The 15,919-nt window shown below is 41.2% G+C and overlaps 2 protein-coding genes and 1 long non-coding RNA gene across 3 annotated transcripts in view; 2 read left to right on the top strand and 1 right to left on the bottom strand.

The window, feature by feature from the left end:
• POLE2 (DNA polymerase epsilon 2, accessory subunit) overlaps positions 1-817 on the top strand; it is a 34,614-nt gene extending 33,797 nt beyond the window's left edge. Inside the window, exon 19 of the mRNA XM_003480468.4 lies at positions 694-817. Coding sequence (XP_003480516.1) covers positions 694-712 — 19 coding nt within the window. The 3' untranslated portion in view covers positions 713-817. The remainder of the gene's footprint in view (positions 1-693) is intronic.
• On the bottom strand, positions 3,336-6,137 carry LOC110262104. Its single transcript, XR_002346676.1, has 2 exons — positions 5,899-6,137; positions 3,336-5,637 (listed from the first exon to the last, which is right to left on the bottom strand). It is a non-coding gene; the product is annotated as an uncharacterized LOC110262104 (long non-coding RNA).
• Positions 4,959-13,906, top strand: DNAAF2 (dynein axonemal assembly factor 2). Its single transcript, XM_003121803.5, has 3 exons — positions 4,959-6,924; positions 11,067-11,210; positions 12,827-13,906. Exons 1-3 carry the CDS (start codon positions 5,089-5,091, stop codon positions 13,262-13,264), a joined length of 2,418 nt encoding a protein of 805 aa, XP_003121851.1. The 5' UTR covers positions 4,959-5,088; the 3' UTR covers positions 13,265-13,906.

Below are 15,919 nucleotides of genomic sequence, written 5' to 3'. Positions count from 1 at the left end.
TAACCCAACTGTCTTTTTTTGTAATTAACATTTATTCAATTAAAAATGCAAGTACATGATAAGAATTTCAAACAATGCTTTAAAAGTGGAAAGGAAAAACTTTGGAATATTCTAAATTTTCTTCTAACCCACATTGAATGCTTAAAATTTTTTTTTTTTTAATTTGGGATGCCTTTCAGTAAGGGCAAACGCTCTTATCCCGTCTCACCACTGTGGCATAGCAGGTTAAGGATCAGGTGTTGCTGTGGCTGTGGCATAGGTCACAGCTGTAGCTTGGATTCAACCCATGGCCCAGGAATTTTCATGTGCTGTGGGTGCAGCCAAAAACAAAATTTCAAAGCCATAAAGGAAGAGATTAGTTTAAAATTATAGATCAATATATTTATTAATAATTGAAAAAAGGTGTAGAATAGTATTCACTGTATTCTACCACCTGTGTATGTGTTTTTAAGTCATTTACCCCCCACACACTTTATATATGATTAGACAAAATTTATATGGCTATACAGTTGCTTCTAGAAAGCAGAAATAGTGTGAGACTGACTGAATTTTCATTGTGTCCCTTTTTGAATTTGGAATAATGTGCATGTATTGACTGTTTTTAAGATTAATTAACTAAAAGTATATACTAAGAAATATACGATGACTTGCATTTCCAAAATGTTTATCTTCATGAATATTTTCTATTTTCAGCAAACTTCAAGGTTTTTGAGATTCTTAAGACCATCTGAAGAAATAGCATTCATCGATTTTCTACTTAATTTTATATTTTATGTAATTTTGACACAATGTTATAATAAAATTATGGTCAAGTTTAGAATATTCTCCATTTTCTATTTTATGACATTTTGATTTTAAAATAAACATGATGGCATACTTTGCAAAGTTTTATAGGAAAAAATATTTTCTGCATAATCTTTTAAGAAAAATATGAAAAATGTGTAAGTACACACTTGTGTTTAAAAATTTAAGTTTCATTACTTCTGTACACTAATATTAGCTGTAAGAGCCCTAATAGAATATTCAATAATTTCAAATTTTAAGTCACAGAATTTATTCCAATGACGGTAAAATACTTTGTTTCAGAATATTACTAGATATTAATTAATTACCTTTTGGCACTGAAAATTTAAAAACACATAGTCTCCAAAGTTGTTACATTTAGAAGGCATAATGTTTACTTTGAAGCAGCACCTTATAAGAAGAGTTTCAAATGAAGGAGTAATCTTAACATTACAGAGATCCTAGAATGGAAGCCATTTCTTTCAGGAAAATTAGCTTCTAGGGGAACAGATACTTATAAAAAAATTAAAATGACTGTGGCCCAGGTTTAATCTCTGTCTGGGAACTGAGATTCCACATCAAGCCACTGCTAGCTGCAGCCAAAAAAAGAGGCGGTGGGGAGGGGAATAGTGATTATGAACCACTGCTCTAATTTCTTAATGCATGCAGGGAACAAGTTTACTGTATTGGGCACTGTCCTAAGTGCTTAGTATTCACAGTACAATTCAATACCCATTAGGTACACCATTACATTTAATTTACACGTGAAAAAACAGGCACAGGGAATATATATATATATATATATATATATAATATTTCAGTAAAAAATAAAAAGAGTAATGAGATACCACTTCACACCTGTTGGAGAAAAACCTAGAATACTGACAACACTACATGGTGATGAGGATGCAGAGCAACAGGAATTCTCATTCACTGCCGCTGGGGATGCAAAATGGTATGGCCATTTTGAGACAGTTTGGTAGTGTCTTACAAAACTAAACAGACCCTTACCGTACAGTCCAGCAATCACATTCCTTGGTATTTACCCAAAAGAGTTGAAAACTTATTCCACACAAAAACCTGTACATGGGAGTTCCTGTCGTGGCACAGTGGAAACGAATCTGCCTAGGAACCATGAGGTTGCAGGTTCGATCCATGGCCTCACTCAGTGGGTTAAGGACCTGGTGTTGCCATGAGCTGTGGTGTAGGTTGCAGACGTGGCTCAGATCTGATGTTGCTGTGCTGTGGTATAGGCTGGCAGCTGTAGCTCCGATTGGACCCCTAGCCTGGGTACCTCTATATGCCATGAGTGCAGCCCTAAAAAGCAAAAACAAAACAAAACAAAACACCTGCACATGGATGTTTTATAACAGTTCTACTTACAACTGCCAAAAATTGGAAGTAACCAAGATGTTCCTCAATTGATGAATGGATAGATATACTTGGTACATCCAGACAAGGGAATATTATTCAGTGCTAAAGTGAAATAAACTATCAAGATGTGGAGGAACCTCAAATGCCTATTACCAAATGAAAGAAGCCAATATGTGAAGGTACATACTATATGATTCCAACTATATGACTTTCCGGAAAAGGCAAAACTATGGAGATAATAGAAAGATCAGAGTTTGCTGGTGGGAGTGGTGGGGGCGATGAATTGAAGGAACACAAAGGATTTTTAGTGCAGTGAAAATACTCTATGATACTACAGTGATGGACAGATGTTATTCCACATTTGTCCACACCCACAGACTGTATAATACCAAGAGTGGATCCTAAGGTTTACTGTGGACTTTGGATGATAGCATGTATCAATATGGGTTTATCCTTGGTAACAAATGTACTTCTCTAGAATGGGATGTTGCTAACAGGGGAGTCTGTGCATGTGTGGAGGCAGGGGGGATATGGGAAAGCTCTGTACCTTTCCTCTCAGTTGTACTGCAAACCCAAAACTGCTCTAAAGCCAAACAAAAAAAAGTCTTTTAAAAAAACTGACAGACAAGGGACCCCAAACTATGGACCCTGGTTCCAGCACAAGCTGGAAAAGGGACAGGTCCACCACTGCTCTGGCCATCATGAGCTCAGGTGTTGAGTGCCATGGCAACAAAGGTGAAACAGCCTGGAGGCTCAGTGAAGGTCAGGAGAGAAACAGCTTAGCCAGATGTGCTATCATATCCACTGAACCACAGAAATGGAAGGAAAGAATGCACACAGTTGGTTGTGCACAGGTATTGCCAGTCCTCTTTCCAGACAGCATAGGTCTGCACTGGAAGGTACCCAAACCACGTGACTTGCTTTGGCCAGTGAAATGTCAGCAGGTTTTAAAGAGCCTGTGCACAATTTTCTCTTTTTCCTGGGCCCCAGCAATGTCAGCATTTGGGAGGGTATGAGGCCCTGGATTGTGAGCCCCATTTGTCTGCAGGTGTGATGATGTGGAGGTCAAGGGACAAGGGACATTCAGCGGGAGCAAGAAATAAACTCTTGCTGTTTAAAGCCACTGATAATTTAGTCATTCTCGCAGCAGAGTTTCTTTGCCTGCCTTCTTGCATCTGTCACAAGCATCCTATCTTAATAAACCTATTTCTTGTCCCCCCCCCAAATAAATAAATAATAGAATCATTCTTACAACCCAACCTAACTTCTCCTGACTCTTGTAGGAAGGGACTGCTGAAGTGGGACAGCACAAAAGGAGTGAGACAGTCACAGCAGTGGCATTTCCTCAGAAATCATAACTCAAATTTATAGGATGCATACTCTTAATGGAGAGCTGCAAGTAGCCCACAGATATGCTTTGTTTGGCCAGGATGTTATTTGTTTATAAAGGTTTAAATCTGGGAGGGTGTGCATGTGTGTGATTGACTTCCTCTTAGTTATAGTCCCCCCTACTTCCTATTACTTACAGCAGCCTCACTTGACTTAGGTACTTGCCTACATAAGCCTTAAAGGTATTTGGGTCTGCAAACCTGGCAGTCCACACAGCAAACCCACTGAGAGGACAGGTATTGCCACGTTCATCTAATAGACATAAAAACAGGGGTCCTGGGAGGTTCACAGGCTTCAACAATGACACAAGTCAATAGCAGAGTTCCAGCCTCAATCAAGATTCAGGGTGCAGGGCAGGCTGAGGATGGCCCACCTGGAGACAGCCGCCTTCTGCTACATGGCAGGTTAATCCGCTGATTGCATACTCCATTTTCTAGTTAGCCCACACACAGCCTGAGTTTATCATCAAGCAAACTCCCCTTTTGTTTTTAACAGGACAATCACACCACCTTGAGAAGCCATGAACCAAAGCACGCAGTCTCAATAAACAGCTTGCCTTTTAAATCCATAAGCTACAAACAAATCTGCATTCTTTCAGAGAAGCCTTGCAGGTCTTCTTCTCTTTAAGTCTGAACTTTCTCATGACAAAGATAGTCAAGTGGAGGAAATCAATAACTACAAAGAAATATCTCCAGGATATACTATTATAAGTGCAAAAAAACAAAGGGCAAAAGTGTATGTAGGGAATGATCCCATTTGTATAAATGGAAAAAAAAATAAATATGTTAAGAGTATGCACATACTAAAGGCTTTCCATATAGCTACTAAACTACTCTCTAGAAAGGTTTTACTAATACAATTCTCCTACTACCCCAAGGAAATATAGTGATTGCTAAAAAAAAAAAAAAAAAGCCATTGCCATTTTCAGTAACATGTGGTATTATATTTGCATTTTTATTATCAGTAAGGGCATATCTTTACTGAGCATCGATTATTTATGAATAGCCTGCCCATATCTCTTGCCCTAAGTGAGTTGTAAACAGGACAAACTGGTAAAATAGCTAGAAGACTGAAATATTGGTTTAGCGAAGTGAAAAGCAGATAAACTTAGGTTAGAATCACAGCTTGTGAATGCACCAACTCTATGATTATGGTCAGGTAACTTCTCAGGTCCCATCTGTGAAATGCGGATCCAGTGAACAGTGGATAACGTACATAATGCTGGAAATTATAACAATTATTAGGATGGTTATTCTGCAGCAGTAACTGCACTATGGCACAGGAATCTAAAAAAATGCGGAATGTTTGTTTGGAGAAACTAAGGCTATTTCTGGCATTTCCATCACTCTATTCCTGCCCCTCCCCCACAGCATTGGTGGTGTCGCTATAGCAACGAGCACGCGCTGCCCAAGGCTCAACAGTCTAGCGGTTTACTGGCCTCCGCGGCCTCTCTCTCCGCAGAAGAGCGACAACACTGATCGTCCCACCCACTCCGTCTCGGATCGATCTCCCCTGACCACTGGGAAGGAGCGGAGGGGCAGCATGGCCAAGGCAGCCTCTTCGCCGTTGGAGGACTTGGACCTGAGCGGAGAGGAAGTCCAGCGGCTCACCTCCGCTTTCCAGGACCCCAAGTTTCGGCGAATGTTCTCTGAGTATGCGGAGGAGCTCACGGACCCCGAGAACCGGCGGCGCTACGAGGAGGAGATTACCGCGCTGGAGCGTGAGCGCGGCGTGGAGGTGCGGTTTGTGCACCCGGAGCCGGGCCACGTGCTGCGCACCAGCCTGGATGGGGCCCGGCGCTGTTTCGTGAATGTATGCAGCAATGCCCTGGTGGGCGCGCCCAGCAGCCGGCCCAGCTCTGGGAGCGCGGCGTCCGGCAGCCAGTGGTCCCTGCCCTACAGTCTGGCGCCCGGCCGCGAGTACGCGGGGGGGCGCGGCATCCGCTACACAGTCTACGACGTGGTCTTCCACCCAGACGCACTCGCGCTGGCCCGGCGCCACGAGCGCTTCCGCCAGATGCTGGACGCCACGGCTTTGGAGGCCGTGGAGAAGCAGTTCGGCGTGAAGCTGGACCGCAGGAATGCCAAGACCCTGAAAATCAAGTACAAGGGGACCCCGGAGGCTGCCGTGCTGCGCACGCCCCTACCCGGGGGCGTCCCGGCCCGGCCCGAGGGGGAACCGGAGAGCCCGCTCCCTGATTTCCCCTACCCTTACCCGGGCCCTGTGGCCGCTGGGAGTGCCGCGATCCCCCGGCCCCAGGCGCCCTCCCCTCCCGAGGCGGTCCAGCAGCCCGCCCCCACAGAGCCTCGCTACAGCGTGGTGCAGCGCCACCACGTGGACCTCCAGGATTACCGCTGCTCTCGGGACTCAGCCCCCAGCACTGTGCCCCACGAGCTGGTCGTCACCATTGAGCTGCCGCTGTTGCGGTCGGCTGAGCAGGCAGCGCTGGAAGTGACTGGAAAGCTGCTGTGCCTCGACTCACGGAAACCCGACTACCAGCTGCGGCTCTCGCTTCCATACCGGGTGGACGACAGCCGCGGCAAGGCGCAGTTCAACAAGGCCCGGCGGCAGCTGGTAGTCACGCTTCCGGTAGCGGTGACAGTCTCGCTCCCGGAGCTCGCCGCGACCCCGGAAGAGGCCGCCGACCGGCCCGGAACTGATGGCGCGGCCTGCGCTTCCGCTCGCCAAGGGGAGGCGGGCCCAGCGGGGATTCGTGCAGGGGACGGAGGCTCGGATCCCGGCCGAGCTGGAGCTGCGGGCGCCGATATCCCTGCCCCGGAGGCCGTTGGGGGGAAGCTTGTCTCAGAACCAGAGGAGCTTGATTTCGGCGGGCAAGCAATATCAACAGCTCGCATTGGGGAGGAGCCGCTTCCCAGAGCAGGGAACTCACCTGAGGACGGTGGTGGAGGCGCTCCTTGGAAATCATCCGGGGACCTTGACGGGAGGTCTCCTACAGGGAGAGGGAGAGCGCGCCCAGCTCTTGGCGTCAAAGAGCACGTGGCCGGAGGAGGCACAGGCAGGGAGCCTGTTGATCGATCCATGGTTGGTCCCGGGACAGACCGCGGGGAACCCTTGTGTCCGCCTCTGCAATGTAATCAGGATGAAGAATCTCTGACTCTGCTCATTCAAGTGCCTTGCATCCAGCCTCAGAGTCTTCAAGGGGAAGTGACCCCCCTGTGGTACAGATTGTGCTTCTCCACCCAAGACTTAGTATATTATACCTTCTTTTTGCAATTTACTCCAGAGAATAAATTGAGTACCAAAGAACCAGTGGCTAGCATTTCTTCAAACAATGCAGTGATAGAACTGGCCAAATCTCCAGAGTGCCGTGGACTTTGGAGAGAGTGGTATTATGGTTTAAACAACGATTCTTTGGAGGTAACAGTTCTTTCTAGAGTCTTACTACTTGAAATATTCTCTCCCACTTTTAAATTTACAGGCATCCTTTCATTTCATCCTAAACAGAGAATTTGCCGTTGTAACTTCTTTCAAATGATGACTTGAAAATTGATACACCTGATCAATTGATACACTTGATCAAGATGTCAGTACGCGTTAACCGCATATTGAAAAAAAAGGAAAACAAACAAAAAAACCCACCGCAAACCTTAAGACATCCGGTCTTGGTTGTGGATGGGTTTCAGATCCTCAAAGATGAAGATATATATAGATTCTCAGGGATCCGTAGAACTCTAAAATTGTATACAAAAAGTTGAGGGTGCTTTCTTCCGGAGAGAAGGGCTGTAACTTTATAGTCAGAAACACAAATCTGAGTCATTCTATTGTGGCCATAGTTTTAGTTGGTAAATAGATTTTTCCAGCAATGAAAAATAAATAACAGTTCATTTCCGCAGAGCAAAAGTAACCCAGCCTGTGCCACACAGTTGTTTTATAGGAAAACGAACTCAGACCCGGGGTGAATCTAAATCCCTTCCCCTCTTGGCCATACGGTGATGCTTAATTTTGGTCACTGGTGTCGATGGGGTTGTCCTGTGGTGGGACTTAACCTTACACTGAAAGGACCTCTTTTTGCATCTGTTTTCATCGTTATTTCCCTACTAGTATTTGGCACAATGGCTGGCATTTAACAAAGTGTAATATAAACATTTTTGGGAACCAACATCAGCTCCATCTCTTTTGGGTGAAAATTGGGACTGTGCATTATCAAGTTTACCTAGGATATAATTTTGATGAATAATTCAATTTTTTGCTACTACACTTTTTAGATTACTGAAGATCTTGAATTTTAGATTCAGTACTCCAGTACTATTGGCAAATAAATATTGAAAAAAAAAACCTGCTTAAAATTTTAAGTTCTATAGGACTTTTTAAACTCATAAGTGAACAATTAATTGGTGATTTTGAGTGAGGCTTGGATCAATGTTACTTTTTTCTTTTTTCTTTTTTAGCTCTTTTAACCTATTCAAGGGTTAAATTCCCTAATTCCCAACACTAGTTGCACAGATTATATATTAAAAATTAAGTTTTGGGCCCTGGGCTTTAGCCTGCCATGAAGTTTCACTTCCTGTGTTTTTCTAGAAATATGCTAATAAGTTTAATATTTATTTTATGAGATGTATCTTCTGTGAGGTTAATTTGAAACCCTCCAAAAATGGTAAAATAAATAGCCAGGACTAGGTAAGATACTTTGTGAGAATATAAAATATAAAATTGACTGTTTATGTCATCAGAAGGGGGAAATTTAAGAAAGGACAGTTGTTTTCCTATAATTATTTTAATAAATGTGAAAATAACTCACAACATGGCAAAAGGCTTTTTGGAAAAACACTTGAGAGAACACTAGGGAATAGATTTTAATTTGATTTTCTAGTATGTGAACATTCTTTTAGTAAAGAAACTAGACCCAAACAAGATTAGGGCAATTATGTATTATATCTTTGAAGCCTGCAGTAGAGTTATAATTACTTCATTAATCATCACATTTGCTGAGGCTGATGATGGAACCATAATGTTCAATTTTTTTTTACATTTTACTAGACCAACTTTTAAGTACTAAAGTAAATTTTTTTTTTTTTTTTTTTTTTTTTTTGCCTTTTTAGGGCTGCACCCACGGTACATGGAGGTTCCCAGATTAGGGGTCCAGTGAGAGCTACAGCTGCTGGCCTGTGCCACAGCTACAGCAACGCAGGATCTGAGCGGCATCTGTGACCTACACCACAGCTAATAGCAACACTGGATCCTTAACCCACTGAGTGAGGTCAGAGATCGAATCTGTGTCCTCAAGTTTCCCCGAATCACGACGGGAACTCCTAAAGTAAAAAAAAAATTTTAAGTGTATTTTTTAATTTATTTTTATTTATTTATTTATTTAGGTCTTTTTAGGGCCACACCCGTGGCATATGTTAGGTAGGTCCCCAGGCTAGGGGTCGAATCAGAGCTACAGCTGCCGGCCTATGCCACAGCCACAGCAACATGGGACCCAAGCCGCTTCTGCGACCTACACCACAGGTCACAGCAACACTGGATCCTTAGCCCACTGAGCAAGGCCAGGGATCGAACCCATAACCTCATGGTTCCTAGTCGGGTTCGTTTCCACTCCTCCACGACAGGAACTCCGAAAGTAAATTTTTTAAAAATCACAACGGTAGACATAATATATGATTATATTATTATATGTATTATATATCAAAATAATTATAAAGAGACTGATTTGTGGCTTTCAAGTTCTGAATTATAACTTTACACATAAACAAGTACAAAATATATCTCTATAAGCCTTAAATAGTCACTGGGAATTTTCCTAGAGCTTTAGAACTGCTAAATTCTTACCTTTTATTGTAAAATCAGTATCTTTTATAGTAAAATCAATCATTAGGCAAGAAGGCAAGTATATGTAACTCCTTTGTGTTTTAATCATAACCACTTCCATTATAAATACTCTTCTCTGAATTAACTAAAGACTAAAATATTGGTGTATTTTTGGCAGTTAATGTGTAAGTCTTTTCCAGAGACCAGAAGACTTTTGATGGGAGGGCTTCTGCAATACAGTGTTACTCTAGATCTTCAACTAAATAGCAAGACAAATTACTTCAGATGTAAAATTTTTCTGTCACCAGGGTTCATGTTTGCTTGGTTAGGTGTTCACAAGTTTAAACAGTATTTAATAGAAGGGAACTTGAAACTAATCTCTTTGGTTTTCCTCCCCCTAATTTGGACCAAATGAATTGTATTTATTTGTAATTGATTTGTTTGTATTAAAGTACAGAGGAAAACACTTTTATTTGGAGTAAAAGTGAACTGATTTATGAATTTTAAATATGGTTAGGAGTTCCCGTCGTGGCTCAGCAGAAATGAATCCTCCTACGAGGAACCATAAGGTTGCAGGTTCAATCCCTGGCCTTGCTTGGTGAGATAAGGATCTGGCATTGCCGTGAGCTCTGGTGTAGATCGCAGACTTGGCTTGGATCCCATTGTTGTGGCTGTGGTGTAGGCCGGCAGCTGTAGCTCCGATTCAACCCCTAGCCTGGGAACCTCCATATGCTGGGGGTATGGCCCTAAAAAGCAAAAAAAAAAAAAAAGGTTATTCCTTAAAGCCTAAACTGTATACCTATATTCATTTGACATATTTGAATGTGAACAAATTGCTATGTGTTTAGGATTCTGGTAAAAGTGATTTTTTGCATATCCTAGTAGTAGTTCGGAAATATACCTCATTCTTATAAATAGCTTGTGCTAGTGTTGCAGTGAATTATCTCAATGCTTAAAAATGGAATATACTTCTCTTAAATAAAATGTTTTAAGTGGTTCTTACCTGGCCAAGAACTGAAAGGCAAATTTATCACACAAAATTTGAATAGATTCTGTCTTATGTATCATTAGCTGACTCACTAGGAAGTGTTCTAAAATTGAATTACATTTTACAGCTTGGACTGCATTTATAACTAGAAGTGATGTTATTCTTACAAAACATTGAGAGAAAAAAAAGGAAGATATGATGTGTGAGTAAGATTATCTAGGAGGGAAATATACCTTGGATTTAACAGAGACTTTGAAAAGGAGCTAAGACTTTTTCTTTTAGGGTCTTTTTCTCCATATGTATGTACTCTTGCAATTTTTAAAAAAATTTTTTTGTCTTTTTCTAGGGCTGCACCCGCACGCAGCACATGGAGGTTCCCAGGCTAGGAATCTAATCTGAGCTATAGCCACCCGCCTATGCCAGAGCCACAGCAACGCTGATCTGAGCCTCGTCTGTGACCTACATGGCAACGCTGGATCCTGAACCCACTAAGCAAAGCCAGGGATCGATCGAACCCAAAACCTCATGGTTCCTAGTCAGATTCATTAACCACTGAGCCACGACAGGAACTCCTACTCTTGCTATTCTTATTCTGTATCTGTTCAATACTCAGTTTTCTTTTGCCAAAATAGCATAGGAATAACATTAAAGTAAACATTTAAAAAGTGTGATCCTGAACTATGTGATCACTTCTATGAGCTGTTTTTAGATACAACTCTGTCAAGTATGAGCGATAAGAATTTTTTTTCTCTTTTTATTTTAGGAAAGGTTATTTATCAATGAAGAAAATGTTAATGAGTTTCTTGAAGAGGTTCTAAGCTCTCCATTCAAACAGACAATGCCCCTAAGCTCACCATTAATAGAAGTTCTTCAGGTTACTGATAGTAAGATTGAAATACATGCAAAGGTAAGGATTTTCGTGGGCTCTATAGCATAGTGATTTGGGACAAGATTGAAACCTAACAAATAACTTAATTCTTGATTCCTTTTTCTTTCTTTCTTTCTTTCTTTTTTTTTTTGGCTTTTTGTCTTTTTGCCTTTTCTAGGGCTGCACGTCTGGCATATGGAGGTTCCTAGGCTAGGGGTTTAATCCGAGCTGTAGCCGCCGGCCTACGCCAGAGCCACAGCAATGTGGAATCCGAGCCGTGTCTGTGACCTACACCACAGCTCAAGGCAATGCTGGATCCTTAACCCACTGAGCAAGGCCAGGGATCGAACCTGCAACCTCATGGTTCCTAGTCGGATTCGTTAACCACTGAGCCATGTTGGGAACTCCTGATTCTTGATTTCTTGATGTAACTTTAAACTAAATGTACATAATGGCTGGGAAGGGTTATGTTAAGAGGAATAGACATATGTATTTTTAAAAATTAATTTATTTTGTCTTTTGTCCTTTTTAGGGCTGCACCTGTGACGTATGGAGATTCCTAGGCTAGGGGTCTAATCTGAGTGGTAGCCACAGGCCAGAGCCACAGCAATGCCAGATCGAGTCGTGTCTGCGATCTATACCACAGCTCACGGCAACGCTGGATCCTGAACTCACTGAGCAAGGCCAGGGATTGAACCCGCAACCTCATGGTTCCTAGTCGGATTCATTTCTGCTGCGCCACAACGGGAACTCCTATATATTTTACTATGTGCTACACATCTGCAATTCATTTACACTTATCTAATTTAATCCCCAAATAACTGTCCAGTGAGGAATAGAGAGAAACTAGCATTCAGGAATTATACTAGTCCAAGGAAAAACAAGCCTTTTTGACTCTCAAACCATGGGAACTGTGTCATACAGTTTGTTCATTCTTTCTGGTTGAATCTTAAATTTGGTTATTTTTATACTCCTTGATAATTTTTATACTCCTTGATAATAATTTAGTAACTAATACAGCTGACTTATATGTGAACTGGGGGAAGAGGAGCTGAAAAATTAACAGAAATGCAAGAAAACTCAAGTTCAAAATGCCCTTATAAGAATGACTTTTAGGAGTTCCCGTCATGGGTCATTTAGCCTGACTAGTTTCCATAAGGATGCAGTTTGATCTCTGGCCTCGCTCAGTGGGTTAAGGATCTGGTGTTGCTGTGAGCTGTGGTATATGTTGCAGATGCGGCTAGGATCACACGTTGCTGTGGCTGTGGCATAGGCTGGTGGCTACAGCTCTGATTAGACCCCTAGCCTGGGAAACTTCATATTCCATGGGTGTGGCCCTAAAAATAAAAAAAGCAAAAAAAACCCCCACGATGACTGCTAATGGGCTTTATAGGCCATATTAAAGTGTTTGTAGGCCAGGATTATTTATCTTGAAGAGGAGTCAATGAAAGTATTTAATCAGGAAATTAATGCCAGATTTGCACTGTTTAGAAATGACTGGTAGCATTTGGTGGATGACTTTGAGGGGGAAGCCTGAAAGCCTATCTGCAAGTCTCCTGCGTTTTTCCTTCCCAATTTGAAAAAAGTTTCCAGAGGGAACAATTTAATTTTGTTTGTTTCAAAGAATTATTAACTTGCTGTTTCTCTTGACATAGTTGCAAGAATGTGATAACTCTGAGCAGCTTCATGAAAACAAAGAAGGAGCCAATGAAGAAAGTCATCTAACTGAAAAAGAAAATCTAGAACATCCTACCTCCTCAACAACCAATTCTGATTCATCTGTAGCAGTCAAAGTACTAGAAGCCAACAGTTGTGGTCTGGTTGCATGCTTGCAACAAGGGGCTTTTGATGTTTCTCAGAAGCCATTTGCAGAGTCAAAAGATAATTTAAAAGGACCAGTGAAAATTGAAGAGAAAGAATTAGGTGGAGATCACCCACCTTCATCACTGAACAAAACCACAGGTCACGATACACCTGGTTTTGACAACTTAAGGGAAACCAATATGCAGGATGGTAGTGTGCAGATTATTAAAGATCATGTCACTCATTGCCCATTTAGTTTTCAGAATTCTTTGCTTTATGACTTGGATTAGTTATATATAATTTTAAAGATTGAGTAAAAATTTTTAGACTTAAAATATTCTCTTTCAGTTTACTATCTTAAAACCAAAGGCACTCAGGAGTTCCCATCGTGGTGCAGTGGTTAACGAATCCGACTAGGAACCATGAGGTTGCGGGTTCGGTCCCTACCCTTGCTCAGTGGGTTAACGATCCGGCGTTGCCGTGAGCTGTGGTGTAGGTCGCAGACGTGGCTTGGATCCAGCGTTGCTGTGGCTCTGGCGTAGGCCGGTGGCTACAGCTCGATTTGACCCCTAGCCCGGGAACCTCCATGTGCCGTGGGAGTGGCCCAAGAAATAGCAAAAAGACAAGGAAAAAAAAAAAACCCAAAAACCAAAGGCATTCAATAAAGTATAAAATGAAAATTTGCAATTTTTATTGTCATGGGGAAACTGTAGATAATTATTTTTCTGCATGTAGAGAGTTTATACAAAGCTTCTTTAATTATGGAGATAAGTTTTGTGATTCCTCTGATGTTTATTTTTTCTAACGGAGAGATATACATCTAGTTTTAATACAGCCTGTTTATATTTATTTCTGTGTTGTTTTTGGCTTCTTTTACTTGCCATTACTTTAATAAAGTTCAAAATAAAGATTTCATTAAGTTGTGTCCTTCACAAAAAGTAATTCTCAAAAATGCAGTTAACTAGAAGCACACTAGAGCACATGTTGGGGGAGAAGAATCTCAAAACCATGCGTTTATTAAGTCTCACTAAACAGGATGCATTTATGCTTGTCATAGAGTCTGAGAGAAAAGAACTTTACTAACCAATATTAAATGATCCAAACAATACAGATACACTGAATGAACTTCAGTATTTTTGCTTCAGTTGTGTATTTCATTCATAGGTAAGTCACCATATGTTATAGTAGGTTATTTATTAATGACTTTTAAAACTAAATTTTAAAAGAACTTTTTGGAAGTTATTATTACAGTATGAAAACATCCCTTGGGTTTTTTTGTTTTTTTTGTTTTTGTCTTTTTAGGAGGCTGGGGTCCAATCAGCTATAGCTGCTGGCCTACACCACATCCACAGCAACACCAGATCTGAGCCGAGTTCTACAACCTTACACCTCAGCTCATGGCAACACCAGATCTTTAACTCACTGAGCGAGAACAGGGATCGAACCTGTGTCCTCATGGGTACTAGTGAGATTAGTTTCCGTTGACCATGACAGGAAAACATCCCTTGGTTTTATAGAATTATATTTACAAATTTTAGAACAGGACACTTAAAAAAATCTGAGCATTTGCTCCAGTAGGAAAACTGTCTTAATTGTACTATTACATGAAAACAACAAAAAAAGCTAGTATTTTTGAGGCCAGAAGAAAATTCCAATGGATATTTTTCTCACAAAAATTTTTAGAACATTTAAGAAAATATAGAAAGGTTTGCAGTGCTCACCCCAATAAAAGCAATTCCAGGAGTTCCCACTGTGGTTCAGTGAGAATCCCACATAGTATCCATGAGGATGCAGGTTCGATCCCTGGCCTTGCTCAGTGAGTTAAGGATCCAGAGTTGCTATGGCTGCGGTATAGGCCAGCAGGTGCAGCTCCGATTTGACCCCTAGCTGGGGAACTTGCATATGCCTCAGGTACAGCCCTTTTTTCAATCACAATATGAATCTTACTTCATTTGATGCAACAATTTTGAGATTGTCCCTTAGGTACACAATTTTCTGAGACTGAAATGACAATCTTGCAATATCTACACAGAAATTAGTCTATATTTCCAGTTGAATACAATTAGATACTGCTAAGGGAAACATGTTCAATTTGGAGTAAATTTTAAGCCTGTTTCCTATTGTTTACTGTGTCTGTTCTTTTAAAAGGGAGTTCCCTTGTGGTGCAGCAGGTTAAAGATCCTGCTGTTGCTGTTGTATTGCCACTGCAGCTGCCTGGGTTGATCCCTGGCCAGGGAACTTCCACATACTGCAGGCATGGCCAAGAAAAAACACCAAAAAAAAGTATGAGTTCTGTTAAAGCTGGCACTAGAACATGTTTCACCTTGTCAGGACTGAACTTTGTATCATTTCTGGCTGTATTTTACTTACACAGCAGCTTTTTATTGCTCATTATCTATGCCTGGCTGATTTGAAAGCCAGTTTCTTCCAAAGGGAATGCACTATCAAGAGCTGGTATTTCAAACTCTGTTATACAATGTACAGATAAGATGTAATGCTAACTTTAAAACTTTTAGAATGTCTTTACTGGACTTTGGTTTGTAGGTTTATTCTGCAAAATGATTAGGAACCTTTTTATGCAAAAATGAGTATTTTATTTTGGCAGCACTAAAAAAAAAAAAAACAAAACCACTGTATTTCTACATTGAGGTGAAAACAGTGTTTAAACTTTCTTATCAATCAAATACATTCCAAAAGAAAGTGTGTCCTATGAATGTTCCAAAGCACAGGCAAATCTTAACACAACAATACAAGAATCTGTAATACTGAAAAGTGACTCTGCTCTGACAGGGTGTTTAACAAACATAACTTTCGAATTATAAAGCCAGTGAAGCAATCCTTTCCTAGTAACTGTTATCAAGAATGAAGCTGGGCTTGTTAATACTCTTAGCAATTTCATGGTAATACTTTTAACTGGTATGACAATTTTAAATAAACTTTGCTGT

Source organism: Sus scrofa, chromosome 1 (genome assembly GCF_000003025.6).
Source record: "Sus scrofa isolate TJ Tabasco breed Duroc chromosome 1, Sscrofa11.1, whole genome shotgun sequence".
Lineage (NCBI taxonomy): Eukaryota > Metazoa > Chordata > Mammalia > Artiodactyla > Suidae > Sus > Sus scrofa.
The sequence above is the reverse complement of the archived record's forward strand: the minus strand, read 5'-3'. Positions and strand labels throughout refer to the sequence as shown.